The 15224-nt window shown below is 36.7% G+C and overlaps 1 protein-coding gene and 1 long non-coding RNA gene across 50 annotated transcripts in view; both read left to right on the top strand.

The window, feature by feature from the left end:
• Positions 1-410: 410 nt before the first annotated feature.
• Positions 411-2222, top strand: LOC113098775 (uncharacterized). Of its 3 annotated transcripts, none has more exons than XR_003289199.1 (4): positions 411-791; positions 897-1064; positions 1255-1376; positions 1879-2222. It is a non-coding gene; the product is annotated as an uncharacterized LOC113098775 (long non-coding RNA). The 3 variants fall into 3 exon arrangements; XR_003289197.1 differs by having other exon boundaries at positions 886-1064; XR_003289198.1 differs by having other exon boundaries at positions 411-797.
• A 3513-nt stretch (positions 2223-5735) lies between these two features.
• The window catches only part of LOC113098767 (calcium/calmodulin-dependent protein kinase type II subunit beta-like), a 56033-nt gene continuing 46544 nt past the window's right edge, over positions 5736-15224 (top strand). For 21 of the 47 annotated variants that reach the window (XM_026263814.1, XM_026263812.1, XM_026263805.1 and 18 more), the window contains exons 1-2: positions 5736-6026; positions 9761-9855. In XM_026263814.1, coding sequence (XP_026119599.1) covers positions 5965-6026; positions 9761-9855 — 157 coding nt within the window. In that variant the 5' untranslated portion in view covers positions 5736-5964. The remainder of the gene's footprint in view (positions 6027-9760; positions 9856-15224) is intronic. The other 26 variants (XM_026263826.1, XM_026263824.1, XM_026263837.1 and 23 more) reach the window with 2 other exon arrangements.

The following is a 15224-nucleotide window of genomic DNA, read 5'->3' as shown; positions in this document are numbered from 1 at the left end:
TGATGCTTTCTTTTTGAGATGTAATCAAATTAGACACAGAGCATATGGGTCATAGTCTAAATAAAACATGACGATTTGCCAAATATATAATCTTTTTTTAGTACTAGAATGGATAGTCACTTGTTCATAACTTGAATTCAATGTGTGAATACCAGATATTATTGGTAGATAGCTACTATATATTATATTAACAGCTCAATCACTGTGTTTTGCAGAGATGCGCTTATCTGGTTGCTATGGCTCCTTCATCACCGATCCTGACTCTTACTGTGTTGCCATGGCAGCGCTTGATTGGCGCACAGCTCTGGCATTTGAGTTCACTCACAAGTCTTTGGATAAAAAGAGGGGTGTAGCCTTACAGGAAGTATTGATGTGATGTCGGTGAATGTATGGATTGATATATAATCATAAATTATCATATTAAATCATAGTATAACATTTTGTTTAATAAATTACACTTATCTGAGAGTAATGGTTATGATAAATAATTTAATATGCTGTTTATTTAATGTATTTGTTATTATTCATCTGTTTGATTCCCTTCTCATTTGCTGGTGTAGTTTGTGCTATCATGTAGTTACTCTTCTGGAGAGAACATGACACGGATGCACACTGTTATTCTGTCCACTTCCTGTCAGCTGCTAGACACCTTTAGAAGCAGCTAGGCCGAGACGCTCCTCACATTCTACTGCAAGAAAAGTATAAAAACAGTGTTTGTTGTCTGTTGCATACAGTAATGTGACCATACTGCCTACAACATTCTTAAAACCAAGATGAAATCAAAGTTGAAGGTGAAGGTGAATTAAAGAGCATGCATTTTTTTCCACAATATTAGCCATAAAGGTAGTTTTGAGTTAAGTTTTTTATGTATCTGCTTCCGCTTAGTTTCATGTTAGTCCATGTTCCAAGGACCAGATTCCTCGATCTCATTGGCTAAAGAGTGTGTCACTCAAGGCTGCAGTGTGCACATCTTTGTGTTCTCCCATCAGGAAGTAGGCGGGGCTTTGCCAGGGCACATCCCCTTTCTCACAGGGGGTGGTATCATCTGCTATAACAGACTACAGGTAATTAATGCCATCTGCACTCAGTCGACATCAGTAACACCCTCATGGCCTATTATGTCAGATGTAAAAAACCTTAGAGCCCAGTTAGGCTGCCTCGAGAACTTATCATAATTAACATTTTATAATCAGTTGTTTTTATTCCACTGAGCTCAGTGTTTATAACTTTACTTTGTGTGTGTGTGAGTATCAGTGTATTCACTAGCACTGGAGAGTCCGCTGCAGTCCCTGCGTGAGGAGTTACAGACAGAGGTTACTGAGATGTTGTCTTGCTTCAGGAAACACCGCTGCATTGCCTCTGTGTCCCCAGGACAGGTTAGTTCTTCATATATTATTCTCTCTTTAGCGAGGATCTTTCATAGGTTTCGTAAGTTACTAGGCCAGCACACACTATTGAATGTTCAGATAATGTTTCAGATTAAGCAATAATCTAAGTCAAATATTTAACAATGATGGGTGATACCACTTAAAAAATAAGTTTTCAGGCCAAATCATTTTTAATTTCTTAAATAAATAGTCACCCTTTTGTCACATTGCCTTGTTTGTGTAAAAGCCCTAGACAGTTATTAGTAAATAGTGTGTGTGTGTGTGTGGGGGGGGGGGGTATTTTTAAAATGATAGATAGTCTAATATACTGTTACCCCAGTCTCAATTAATTTTACCATTCATTAGCCATATTAACGGTGCAGACACAGATAATAATATTGAGAAGTTATTCTAAGTGAATCCTATAAATGAATCCTATTTCGTTTGAATAATAGAGTCTTGAATATCATTCTGCTCTCTCTTTCTCTGTGTGTGTCTTTCTTTCTGTCAGCTGGTGTTGCCTCAGTTTCTGAGAGTCCTACCTGTCTACGTTTACAGTTTTCGCAAAAGTGAAGTGCTGCTGCCTGGTCCGCGGAGCTCTGTACATCAGCATCTAAGACTGCGTGGCCTCATTGTCTCCATGGACACGCTGAGCACTGCTTCCCAGTTCTACCCACTTATTCTGCCTCTGGTGAGAGACAGACATCTAGAACATTCTGTTCATCCAAATTAGTCACTGAAATGAGACAGTTTCCTTGTCTGTAAGAATTTGTAATTCTCTGTTGGATTGTTATACACATGGCTGGATTTAGAGATGCCACATTCTTCACTACTCTAGCAATAAATGCATTTACTGTACTCTCTCTATTTGTAGCATTTTATGTTTTACTTATTTCGAAAGTTCTGGCAGCAAAGACCGTTATAATTATGAGTGCACAATATATTAGAATAGAATATTAGAATCACATTGGATGTCTGCTGATATTAGAAATTTATTTTGTAATTTATGATGAGTATTGGATATATATCGATCGATACTGAATATTTAATTGTCTATTTTTAGATTTGGATTTTCTTTGTTGTCACATAATGCCTGCTTAAACTTGATTTTTAAAAACACTAATTTATATTATTAAATGTAATCTTTAGCTAATCTTAAAATGAATGTCCATTTTTAATACTGTATATTTCAGTGTTGTAATGCCTACATTCACTTACAGCATTTAAAATGATTTATTTTGGTTTTAAAGTTGTATTTCTAATTTATTTATTTAGACAAAATTGTATGAATAGAATAAAAGTTATCATCTGCCATTTATTGGTTATTTACCATAGCAATTATATTCTGATATATTATATATATAATTATATCAGTTTTTTGGTATTGGCCAGATTTTTTATTATACAAAGCATAATGAAAAATTATGTATTTCATTGTACGAAAAAAAAAAAAAAAGAACAGGGAAAATCCATGTCAGATTTAAGGCCAATTCAAACTTCCTCCATCTCTTCTGACGGGTTGATGACGCCTCTGTGCTGTGCGCTGCCCTGTCTCTAGTCTGGATCCAGGGGGTTTGTTTCTGATCTACTGCCCACTGGCACCGCTGCTTTGAGTGGGCAGCTGTGTGCCTCCTCCTACTCTTCTACAGCCTTTCAACACCAACTCCCTCTCCTACCTCACATCTGGAGAGGTGAGGCGGGGACACATTTAGTTGGTGTCTACATTAACATTTATTCATTTAACAGAGTTTATCTAAAGTGACTGACAAATGAGAACAAGTCGTAGAAGCAGTTCATCTAAGGGAGAACCTCAGAGTTGGATAATAATAACAATAGATAATGCGTAATTGACAAATAAGGTGTCCATGAACTGCATATAAGAATAGATGTGGTAAGATGGCCCCCACACCTCCCGATTAATTTGATCCTTCAGAAGTCATTCTAATATGATTATTTTGTGCTCAAAAAACATTACGGTTTACTATCAACAGTTGTGCTGCTTAATATTTTTGATGAAACTTTGATACCTTTTTATTTTCTAAGAATTTTTGATAAATAGAATGTTCAAACAAACAGCATTTATTTTAAATAGAAATCTTTTGTAACATTATAAATGTCTGTACTCTCATTTTTTATTAATTTAATGTGTCCTTGAATAACACACACACACGCACACATGACTCACACCCTTCATTTGCACAGAATTTAATGCAGGGACTGACGGGGATTAAGTTTTTGCAGCAAAAAATCTGCACAGCTAAAACCACAGTACTGGATTTGACAGTTTTTCTTCCCAAACTCAGATGTGGCATTAAAATGGGTTTAATTGTGTAAATAGTAAATAAATATATTTGTTTTTGTTCAGCTAAAACTGGTTCGAGAGGGTGACAGCTGTGAGGGGTCTCTGCAGCGCCTCCTGCTGGAGGACTAGAGTCCTAACGGTGGAGCTTTTCAAACGCTGATTTCCTTAGTCACCTTCATGTCAATGCATTGCGTCTTACTGTGGGACAGTCTCTTTTCATAGACAAGGCAGTAGAATATACGTAAAGCCCTTTGTGTCTCATTGAATTTTACCTTTTGCTCCCTCTATAGCCATTGCTGTCATTATAAAATCAATGAGGAATGAGAATTCTTTCTTGTATGGATTTACCTCTGAAATGCTTAGATTTAACAAATTTAGTAAATACAAATTCGATGTGACCAGTGTCACGACCGGCTCAAAGCTGTGACAAATGAGGAAGACATAGTCAGATTGGTAGGTTGCAACAAAGATATTTATTAATATAAATAGAAAACTTAAAGAAATCAACAGACCAAAACACTATTCCGTCAAACAAACGAATGGTCCAAGCGTCTGACAGAACCCAGTTAAACTAATCATAACATAAGAATAAACAAAGCAAACCAAACCGAGTTGAAACTTTATAGGGAAGGAACCGGTGTTCACAATTCCGTTGACGAGCCCTCCAACCACATCCACCGACCGGTCTTAGTGGAAGCAACGAGGGACTTATTATAGGAGAAATGCTGAACACTTAAATTAGTCCTTTCATTTTCAAGGGCCCAGAATGACTGAATACTGTTCGAACTCCCATCAAAGACTCTGTGATTAATGATTCTGTATTTTAAGTATGTGTGTGTGTGTGTGGTTCTAAACTTGGGTTTGATTTAACATTTGCTCTTGAGTCATGAATATTGCACTCTGAATTGAATTCATGAATTTGCCCAACTGACAGTGATGAGTAAGAGTGTGCATGTTAATATTTTTCAAGCAATAATTTATTATTATTATTATTATTATTTATTTTTTATTTTTTTCAGTTTGGTCATTTACAGATCATTCAATATTGATAAAACCACAAATATTTTTCAGTGAGCCATCATCATGTGAGCCTAACAATGAATAAATAACTGAAAATGTGTGACTGGCTCTAAACCATTCTCGGCCGAATCTCTTTTGCATTGATCTTCATGATGTTCTTGTACATTTCTGCCCCTCCTCCACAGAGAACCAAAACACTCCTAATGAGTCATACCAACTCTAATTAGTGTAATTGGGGTTAATGATGTTGACATTGAGCTGAATATTAAATATCCGAGTGGGTGTCCAAGTTCGTTATCTAATGGCTGAAAACACACACACACACACACACACACACACACACACACACACACACACAACCAAATGAGCAATGTAAACATAATGGACCCATTAGCTAAAAAAATAATAATAATAATAATAAACATTTCAGTGTAAAAATAAAAAATAACATTTTTTTTATAATATTATTGCGAAAGATAACACTGTGTATTCCATATACATGTGAAAGGTCATTGGAAACCAACAAAAACCATGCCAGTCACCAGCCATTCAAGGAAAACTGCCCTTTTCAATTATACTTGTCAATGTAAAAGAGAACATAATAATATATCAATATAAAAATTAACAATAATACACTTTATTTATACACTGAGCTGTTCATATAATAGAGCTCATAGTGCTTCACAAATCAGAGTATGAAACAGAATTTAAAAAAATAAAAATGTAAATAAAATATTTTAAATGCAAATTAATGAATTTTAATGAATTAAATTGAATTTTAAAAATGGTGTATTAGCCTATATAATTTTCTTAATGTTAAATTTACGATGTTTGCATGAATTGAATATTTTATTCTCGTCTACCATAAATGCTTTATTTATTTTTACGTCGGTTTACACGACGCTATCACGATTACGTAAGAGCTCATCGAAATACAAATAGCCCCCCTCATGGTTTGTCCCTATTTGGAGTTACAATAACAGTACAGCCGCGCGCCCACGCACGCTATTTCTGCACGCGCCGATAGGTGGCGAGCTTGAGTCAGCTGTCAGCGCGCTCTCGCAGTCTATTTTGAAGGCAGGCGATTGGAGCACAGCGCGGGGGTGAGGACGCCCGCCGTCAGCATACACGTTATCCTACTCAACCATAAAACAGTAGTTTCAAGACATATCAGGCTTTTTTTGAACGCAAAAACGAGGTGAATAGCCCGGACGCTCTAGCTCGCTGAATCGATTATTAATTCTTAAAACGTGTCCGAGTTCGAGACGGGAAGACATGGCCACGACTACATGTACGCGCTTCACGGACGAATATCAGCTGTACGAGGAGCTGGGCAAGTGAGTATCACGAGGGTAACGGTTGTGCATGTGTGTAACTGTCCTGCATGAAGATTGCACGATGATATTTGGGCAGGGTTACCAAACTGACAGCAAGCGCGAGGTGGTGGTGCCCCGATAAACGTGTTGTGACAGAGGGACACACGCAAGTCCTGCCAAGATCCGCTGACCAGCACTCAGACCCTCTAAAATGATTTCAAAACAACCCACTTACCGCAGATGCAACAAAATATTGATTAGTGCAACGCCCCTCGAGCAAATATTCCATGATCATTAGATCTAAAACTAGAAATGCAAGAGCAAAATGTAGTGGCAGTTTGCTCTGGGCAGTATTTGACATTTCCACATAATCAACATCTTGGTGCTTTACTATAAATACTGTATTATGATATTGCGATGTCAAATTCTTGAACTAATCGTGCTGATTCAGAATCCTTAAAGGAATCGGTTGATCCTGTTCACAATCTGAACAATTTGTTCACGAATCTGACTGAATCGGTGCAAATGGTTCTAAAATGAACTCTGTTGTCTCTGCATTTGGAGTGAACTGATAGAACACTTGCAACTTGAGGCAAACTTTATTTCAGTAGCAGAAATATAAACAAATTAAAACGTACTGGAATTATGTTTCCGTCTTTACTGTATGACGGGTTGATTACAGATTCGAAAATTCCATTTGTGTAAAATCTTTTCAACCAAGAGGTTTAATTGATTTAGAATTTTAGGATTGCAAATTAAATTTATATTTAGGCTATAAGTGACTCTGAGGGGGTGAGATATGACTATTTGAAATGTTTTTGAGCTTGTAAAATGTTATGCTGGAATTTCAGGGACCACGTGATGACGTGATTAAATCATGGCCTGAATCATTGAATCGTTATTTTGAATCGGTTCTTTGAAATTAACTGTTTGGAATGGACAATAGGAAAAAACGCTGCTACTACTACGATTGCCTATTTCATATGCTTACATTATTATCATTCAAAAAATCATTCTTTGTAAGAACCGTCAAAATAATGCATTGTTTACCACGAGACGAGTCATAATGTGTACAAATATGACTTCCTTTAATCTGAGTCTGGATAGTCAGTGCTTTACATGCGTTTAAGTGCATAGTTATCTCTTTTCTCGTTCTCAGCCATCTCTTTTTTTTTTTTTTAGAACTGGGATTGAATGTAGAGGTTATGCAATTCTCCCTGGGAATCAAGTATTACAGGAACAATGAGTGAATGCTGAGATAGAGAGGAAGAGGAAATGAACAGCAAGGATTTAGTGATGCTTTCATGGATCTGAAGGGGCAGCAGGGCAAAAGCATTTGATGAGGGTCTCATCATCCCTCAGGCCTGAGGTCTAGCAGAAAACAACATTCAAATTGCGCACTGCTGCTCAAATCAGCAGAGATATTCTAAATTTGTGATATTATTGCACATGACCTCTGACGGCACATTATAGTACAGAATTGCATGTGACCTGTGTGTTTAGTTCTCTCTTCTACACTGTAGCTCCAGTCAATTGCATTAATGCAGGGAAAGGTGGTTGTAGAGGAGGAACTGGCATCTTTGTGTCTCACACAAACACACACACACACATACTTGCATCTGTGGTTTATGAAGACTCTACATAGGCATAATGGTTTCATACTGTACAAACTGTATTTTCTATCGCCCTACACCTAAAACCTACCCCCTTCAGAAAAATACTGCCAATTTTTAAATTTCATAAAACACTGTTTTGTATGTTTTTTTGTTTTTGTTTTTTTAAACAGTTTGTTTTACAGGGTTCCATTTCATTATACTCATTTGTGTCCTCATAAACCATGTATACCAGTACACACACACACACACACACACACACACACACATCCAGTTCTTATAAATCACTGTAATAGACACTTTAACTGGCCTGACAAAAACAGGCCCCATTGAAGAGCACTTACGGGTGACTGCGGTTTGTTAAATAATGCCTAGAGACGACCCCTGACACGATTGGCAGTGGTTTTGAGATTTTTGAAATATTTTTTTTAATGATGTCAGATGACTTTTTTTCTAAAGTATTTTTGATGCCACCAATGGATTTTTCACACTAACACCATGGACGTATGAAAAAATTAAAGTAAGGGTCAATGGGGATATCTGGCTGATTTACACTATTAAAATTATGCAGTTCAACTTTTAGTGTACATTCTAATAGACCCACATATAAGGCTGCAGGATGAATAGAATTATGAAATTGCGAAGGTCAGCAGTTACATTCAATGTATGCGCAGAACATTTCAGAGGGAAGCACAGCACTTTGTTCATTTACTCGCTAACAGTTGGTAGTTGCTCGGTTCACAGTAAATTTTGAAGGAAAAAAATCATAATGTAGAAGTAATGGGCTATTTTCTATCTTGTTTTGGATCCTCTCTGCAACAAATCCTATTTTTATGAGCGGGGCGCATTCAAGGCTCGCAAGTAAACGGCTGCTGCTATGGTTGGCAACAGTTTTGTTTCTTAAAATAACAGATGGATGCTGCTGTGACATACTCTGAAAACATTTGGCTTAAAAATGTGTAAATACTCCATATAAATCAAACGGTATATATCAAATATATATAAAACAGTAGCCTTTATATAAAAAATATAAATGTTGCAATAGTTACATTTTTTAAATGTATTAGATTTAGTATTAATTAGTCATTTATTCATATTTTATTATTAATTCTTAATAATTGTTGCTATTATTAAAATTGCAATCACAATTATTATCAGAAAAATTGCAATTTGATTAATTTCCTCCCAATCATTTAGCCTTACCTACCTATATGAGTTATGCGTATTTGTGCAATAATGCCTTTTTGGATTTTATTACAACACATGTATGATAAAAATAAGAGATGCAAACTTCAGCTACATCAATGTTTGCATTATTGCATAAATGTAGAATTTGCGAAAATGTTGTTTTAGGCCAGTCGTCTTTCTTGCCAGGTCTAGCCTGGTTTCTCCCAAGGTTTTTTTCTCCATTCTGTCACCGATGGAGTTTCGGTTCCTTGCCGCTGTCGCCTCTGGCTTGCTTAGTTGGGGTCACTTCATCTACAGCGATATCGTTGACCTGATTGCAAATTAAAACAGACACTATTTCAACTGAACAGAGATGACATCAATGAATTCAATGATGAACTGCCTTTAACTATCATTTTGCATTATTGAGACACTGTTTTCCAAATGAATGTTGTTCAGTGCTTTGGCGCAATGTATTTTGTTTAAAGCACTATATAAATAAAGGTGATTAATTGATAAGATGTGAAAACCTATTAAACATGACAAACCTGCTCTGCTGTTTTATTCATATAACACAAACCCAGTTGAGTATAATTTATTAATACAGGCCGCCAGATTTAGCTCTCGTTTTAGTGACGTTAGCCTTCACAGTTGAACAGCTACTTCTGCAAAAGAGTCCGACAGTGTGATCATGTGATGCAGGGACATTTGCGATGAATAAATAATCTGCTGTGTTTAACCTGGGGGGGGGGGGGGGCATTATCTTACTCTCTTTTTTCTGTTTTTTCCCTTCTGAAGTTTTAGAAACAAACCAGGGTAGAACCAGGGTTTGAGGCAGTCTGTCTGGTGTTTTGAATTAGAATTTTCATACTACAGAAACTTCACTCTCAGCATGTAGAACTATTATGACTATGTTGCTATTATACTGTCAGGTCTACATGCTTAAAGTCTCAATCAATCTGTCTTTTATTCCAGGGGAGCGTTTTCAGTGGTGCGACGATGTGTGAAGTTGAGCACGGGCCAAGAATACGCCGCCAAAATTATCAACACGAAAAAACTCTCCGCCAGAGGTTAGTCAATTCCTGAACATGTTTTTCTTTTTCGGAACATTATAATGGATGGGTTTTAATTCTAGGAACAATTTTACAACTAATATACAACGTGGTAAAACATTGTCCTTTAAAGTTGCAATGTTACCAAAGTATTCTTCTGTACTGTGACATACTTCTGAATGAAATGGATTATTGAAAAAGAAAAAAAAATGTTTTAAGGGAATTTGGCTCTATCCATCAGTTATGGCATTTTGATTAAAAGGTACAAGGTCAAAAAATATCTTGAAAATATGAAATGTGCATGAATGAATAGTTCACAGTAAGATCTTTAAGATGCATTTAGAAAATGGATGATGAATTTCCAGCTCGTTCCATTTTCACTATGTGCAGTGATGGTAGATGGTAATAGTATGATTCTTTTATATGCAGTATGGTTCTCAAAAATGATAAGTTTCATGTATTGTTGTATTTACATCAAAGGATACTGTGGTACCAGTAGGGTACCACTCTCAGAAATTCAGTTACAGAACATTCAAAGTAGACTCAAAGTTCTACAACATGCTGATAACTATATTTAAATCTGCTTCCATGGTTACTGTCAGTGCCAAAGGCAGATACAGACATCATGGTAATGAGACAGAAACTACACCAATGAAATGGCAGAAAGAGATTTTCAGTTTTTACGCCATCCCGCTGTTGAGGGGTGTGAATCTTTTTATGCCCTTTTGTCCTCCCTCCTGAAACTTGAAGCCAGCAATTGCTTTGCCAAAGTGTCATCCTCGTCATGTCCCTTCAGCTGTGTGGTCATTGTAGTGAGAACGTGTAATGTGGAGAACAAGCACTTGACATGTACTTGATTCCGCAGGCACTGAAAAACATTTTTAAAATAGACCCAACAACCCTCTAAATACAGCTTGTGTGGAGAGACACAATGCTTTCTGATTTCTGGTCAGAGGAAATCAAATTAAGGTTGGGAATGTACTGTAGATTAGTAAAATAGATTAGTCTTTTAAGTGTTTACTTTTTTGATGCACTCAAGACTGGTTATTATAAAACCTGTCAAGATTGTGTCCAGGTTGTCTTTTCGTTTGTGTGTGTTTTTCACTGTGATATGATGTCATATACACTACCATCCATAAGGGTCAAGATGATTATTTTAAATGCTTTTAAATTCTCTCTCTCTCATTCATCATCTCTCATTTTTCTTTTTTGTAGCTTTGTGTTATTGTACCATTTTGTCACAAAAAAGCAAGTATAGGATGATGAATGTTTACAGTGTAGAATTTAACATTTATTTGACAAAATGTAGCGCTGTGTCGGGTCGTGTAGATTAGGAGGGACTGTCTTTAGGCTGAGAGTTACTCTGAGGAGAGAGAAACAATATGATCTGTCAAGAGGTTAGAAGGAGGGTGGGCATGAGAGAGGGAATGTGACCTAGATATACAGAAAGGGAATGTGTGGGAGAGAAAGAGAGAGAGAGATAAGGAATCATCATGAATGACTGTTTGAAAGAAAGACATAAAGAGAGGTCTGACAGTGAAAGCACCTTTGGCACTTGGCAACTGTGTGTGTGTGTGTGTGTGTGTACGTGCATGCGTGCGTGCAAAAGAAGCAGAGAACAAGCATAGTTACATGCCTGGAGCACGGGACTCTCATCTGACCCAGAGAGATGGACATGACCCTGGAAAAACGAGCAAATGAGTTCATGAAATGTGAATTGTAATAAGACCCATTAGAGTTGCGTCGTAGTAATAGTCTAGTAGTCTAACCATTGATTTGTCTACTGGTTTATCTTACACTAATTATTTTAGTTATTATTATATTTTAAGAATGCTGCAGTTTAGTTGTATGGTTTGTTGTGCACTTCGCCCTGTACAATCATCTCAAAAATAGTTGGGTACTTAAAGGGATACTCCACCCCAAAATGAAAATGTTGTCATTAATCACTTACCTTCATGTCGTTCCAATCCCGTAAAAGCTTCGTTCATCTTCGGAACACAAATTAAGGTATTTTGGATGAAAACCGGGAGGCTTGTGACGGTCTCATTCACTGACAAGTAAATTACACTGTCAAGGTCCAGAAAAGTATGAAAGACATCGTCAGAATAGTCCATCTCCCATCAGTGGTTCAGCCGCAACGTTATTAAGTGCTGGGAATACTTTTTGTACGTGAAGAAAAAAAAAAATAAAAAAACTTTATTCAATTAAGCGTAAATGGATGTAGAAAATGTATTCTTGTGTCGCGGCTGACACAGAATCGTGTACGCAGTTTGCGTTCAGCAGATGTTCTTTGAAATGGCACTGCGCTAATGGGGAGAGACACAGAGGAGACAAATTGTTGTATAAATCGTTATTTTTGTGTACTTTGCATATGGAAAGTATTATTTTTGCTTCATGAAATTAAGAAGGAAACACCCAGGGGAATCACTGCTAGATGTTGTTCATTTTGAAAATATCTAGTTTTTCCTCTTTTTTTTTACTAGCAAGGCATGGTTTTAACCTTGAAGTTTATATTTTGTTTAGGAAATTAAGTGTGTAGTGGTTTATTAAAGGTATTATGTAAAAGTGGTATAGGAAGAGAGCTTCTGTGGGGAACTCATTAGCTCCACTGGAGCTCTATAGCTGGGTTGACAGTGTTTGGTGTTGGCGTTCTATTGTTGCGACAGCTTCAGGAGTATGTGTACAACTCGGAGAATGCCCAGCAGCTGAGTTAAAGGTCAGTGCACATCAGCAACAGACAAAGGGGTGGGATTCCAGAGACATTTTTTTGTTGTTGTTGTTGTTAGCCAATCAAGAAGCCTATCTCTATGGTAGGGGATAGTAAGAGTAAGATAAGGCATTGCAAAGCCATTAAAGGAGTCCTATTATGCTCATTTACAAAGTCTTGATTTAGTTTTGGGGGTGTACTAGAACAGGCTGTCACACTAGGTTGTTTGATTAAAAAAAAAAAAAAATATTTTTCACATTTTATATTATAACAATATCTCTCCCCAGTCTGGCATGAACGGCTCGAATAGTTCCTGTATCAAATGAAGGCCGGCCTTCTGACATACGATATGTGCTGTGATTGGTTAGCTGGGCCAATGTATGTTGTGACTGGCACTACTTGACACCTGGTTGGGAAATGTCATGCTCCTTACCATAGCCGCCTGCAAGCTTCAGTGTAAATATTGATTCAAAATCAAATCAGTTTGAGTGCGATTTAAACCCGGATGATTATAAATTTGTCTGCCTTGGGAAAGCTAGAGTGTTTTCGACACTTAGTGACAAAACGTAGTGATATCACAAATCCCGGGAAAATATGCGTAGTAGTCCAAACGAGTCGTTTGTTGAAAAGGGATTTCTGTTAACAATAAAATACTGAATAATAGGTAAAGGTGGAACATGATTAAATGAAGAAAAAAAATAATTCTGAATCTGAACCGTGTAATTGGCTCTTCATATGAAACTCCCTATGTCACTGGGTGATGTATGCCGCGTTTCCACTGAAATTACCCAAAACAAATGTACCAGTAACTTTTTTTTATGGCAGGAAATCCCCCTTCCAGACCTGTTGCTTTCTGCGTTTCCACCACAGTCAAAGTAACCATTTTCCTCACTTTATATTTACAATAAGATGAAATATGATATAAAAGAACACTGCCTCCTTTTGTTTTCATTTAAACATATTAATAGCTACAGAAATGTCGTTCAGAGAAATATGTAGACTAGGGCTGCATGATATTGGGAAAAAATGACATTGCAATATTTTATTTTTCTGCGATATATATTGCGATATGAAATCTAATAAAAAAAAATTCTTACAAACAAAAATGGGGTGAGCACACTTACATTCTCATTTTAAATGATTTAAACATCGACACCATCATGTCAATTGATTAATATGCGCGAGGGAGAGAGAGCAAGACAGCGCTCATGTTGTTTGAAGATGGTGAGCGTGCGGCTCTCTCACTCGCGCTCTCTTGCTCTCTCTCTGTCTCTCTATCACGCATGCTTTCTTGCTTTCTCTCTATCTCTCTCTCTCTGTCAAAACTTTCACTCTATGATAGTTTAGCTGTGCAATTAATCCGCAAATCACATTCGTCAAGGGCCGGGGAGCAGCTGGCCGGTACGTACGGTTAATGAATAACGGATCAACTATGACAGCCTACATCGCACATCCTACGATGTGACTATCGTGGATTCGTACATCGCGATATCGATGCTTAAACGACACATCGTGCAGCCCTAATTTAGGCCTGTATAGCCTGCGTTACAATGAAACGAAATATCATATAGAATAGTATTGCCTCTTTTTATCTTAATTTTAACATATTAATAGATTAATTGAATAAAGACCTAAGATTACCTGTTAGATTTGCCCAAAATTAATTATATTTTGTTTAGCGACTAAAGTCAGAAGGACTAGCCGAGTCGAGGCTGCTTTCGTTGGTAAACATGAGCACTGAGCTCCCACTGATCGTCTCCAAAATTGACAAAACAAATTTTTAAATATGCGCTGTCTTCAAAAATAAAACGAATATTTGAGTTTTAAACAACTTTTTTTACCCCCAACTTTATTTAGATCCTGGTTCCTGCGGTGGAAACACACCGAGTACCAGCCCAAAGTCCCTAGTTCCTGGGTAAAGTTCCAGTGGTGGAAACATGGCTATAGTCAGAGGTGTAAAAAGTACTCAAACATTTTACCAAAAACATACTTGAGTAAAAGTAAAAACTTACAACTTTAAATTGTATTCAAGTTTTAAAAAAGAAAAGTACTTTTTTTTTCTGACAGACATACAGAAGTTTGAATAAAGGGAGAAATCAAAACAAAATGCACTGGTCAAACATATATCTAGGGCAACAACAAAAACAATTCAAATGAAGCAAAGTGGAACACACAAAACAAAAAAAAAATACAGGGAATGGGATTAAAAGGAAACTCAATCCTTCCAACCCTCATGCCATCTCATATATATATGACTTTCATTTATCAGATGAACAAAAACAAAGAGTTTTAGAAAAGAACATCTCCCTTCGTATAATGCAAGTGTATGGGGCATCCAAAAATGACACTTCAAAAACTACTAAAGTGAATATGACAGTAACTCATACAACCACTGTTGATGAATCAACATATTCTTATGCAAAATTATAGACATGTGTAAAAAAAAAAAAAAAAAAAAAAAATTAACTAATAAGATTTAAAGAGTGACTGTCTTATTACACTTTGTGTAGTTTCTGAAGTGGTCCTGTCCCCTTGCATTATATGGACTAAAAATCTTTTGGATGACATGAGAGTGAGTAAATGATGAGAGAATTTTCCTTTTTGGATGAACTATTCCTTTGAAAAGCAAAATGTGATGGAGCGGCTAGAAACATATTCCAGGCAGAATTCAATAATGTGT

The sequence above is a fragment of the Carassius auratus genome, unplaced genomic scaffold (assembly GCF_003368295.1).
Source record: "Carassius auratus strain Wakin unplaced genomic scaffold, ASM336829v1 scaf_tig00216647, whole genome shotgun sequence".
Classification (NCBI taxonomy): Eukaryota; Metazoa; Chordata; class Actinopteri; order Cypriniformes; family Cyprinidae; genus Carassius; species Carassius auratus.
Note: the sequence above shows the minus strand (reverse complement) of the source record. Positions and strands in the feature narration are given on the sequence as shown.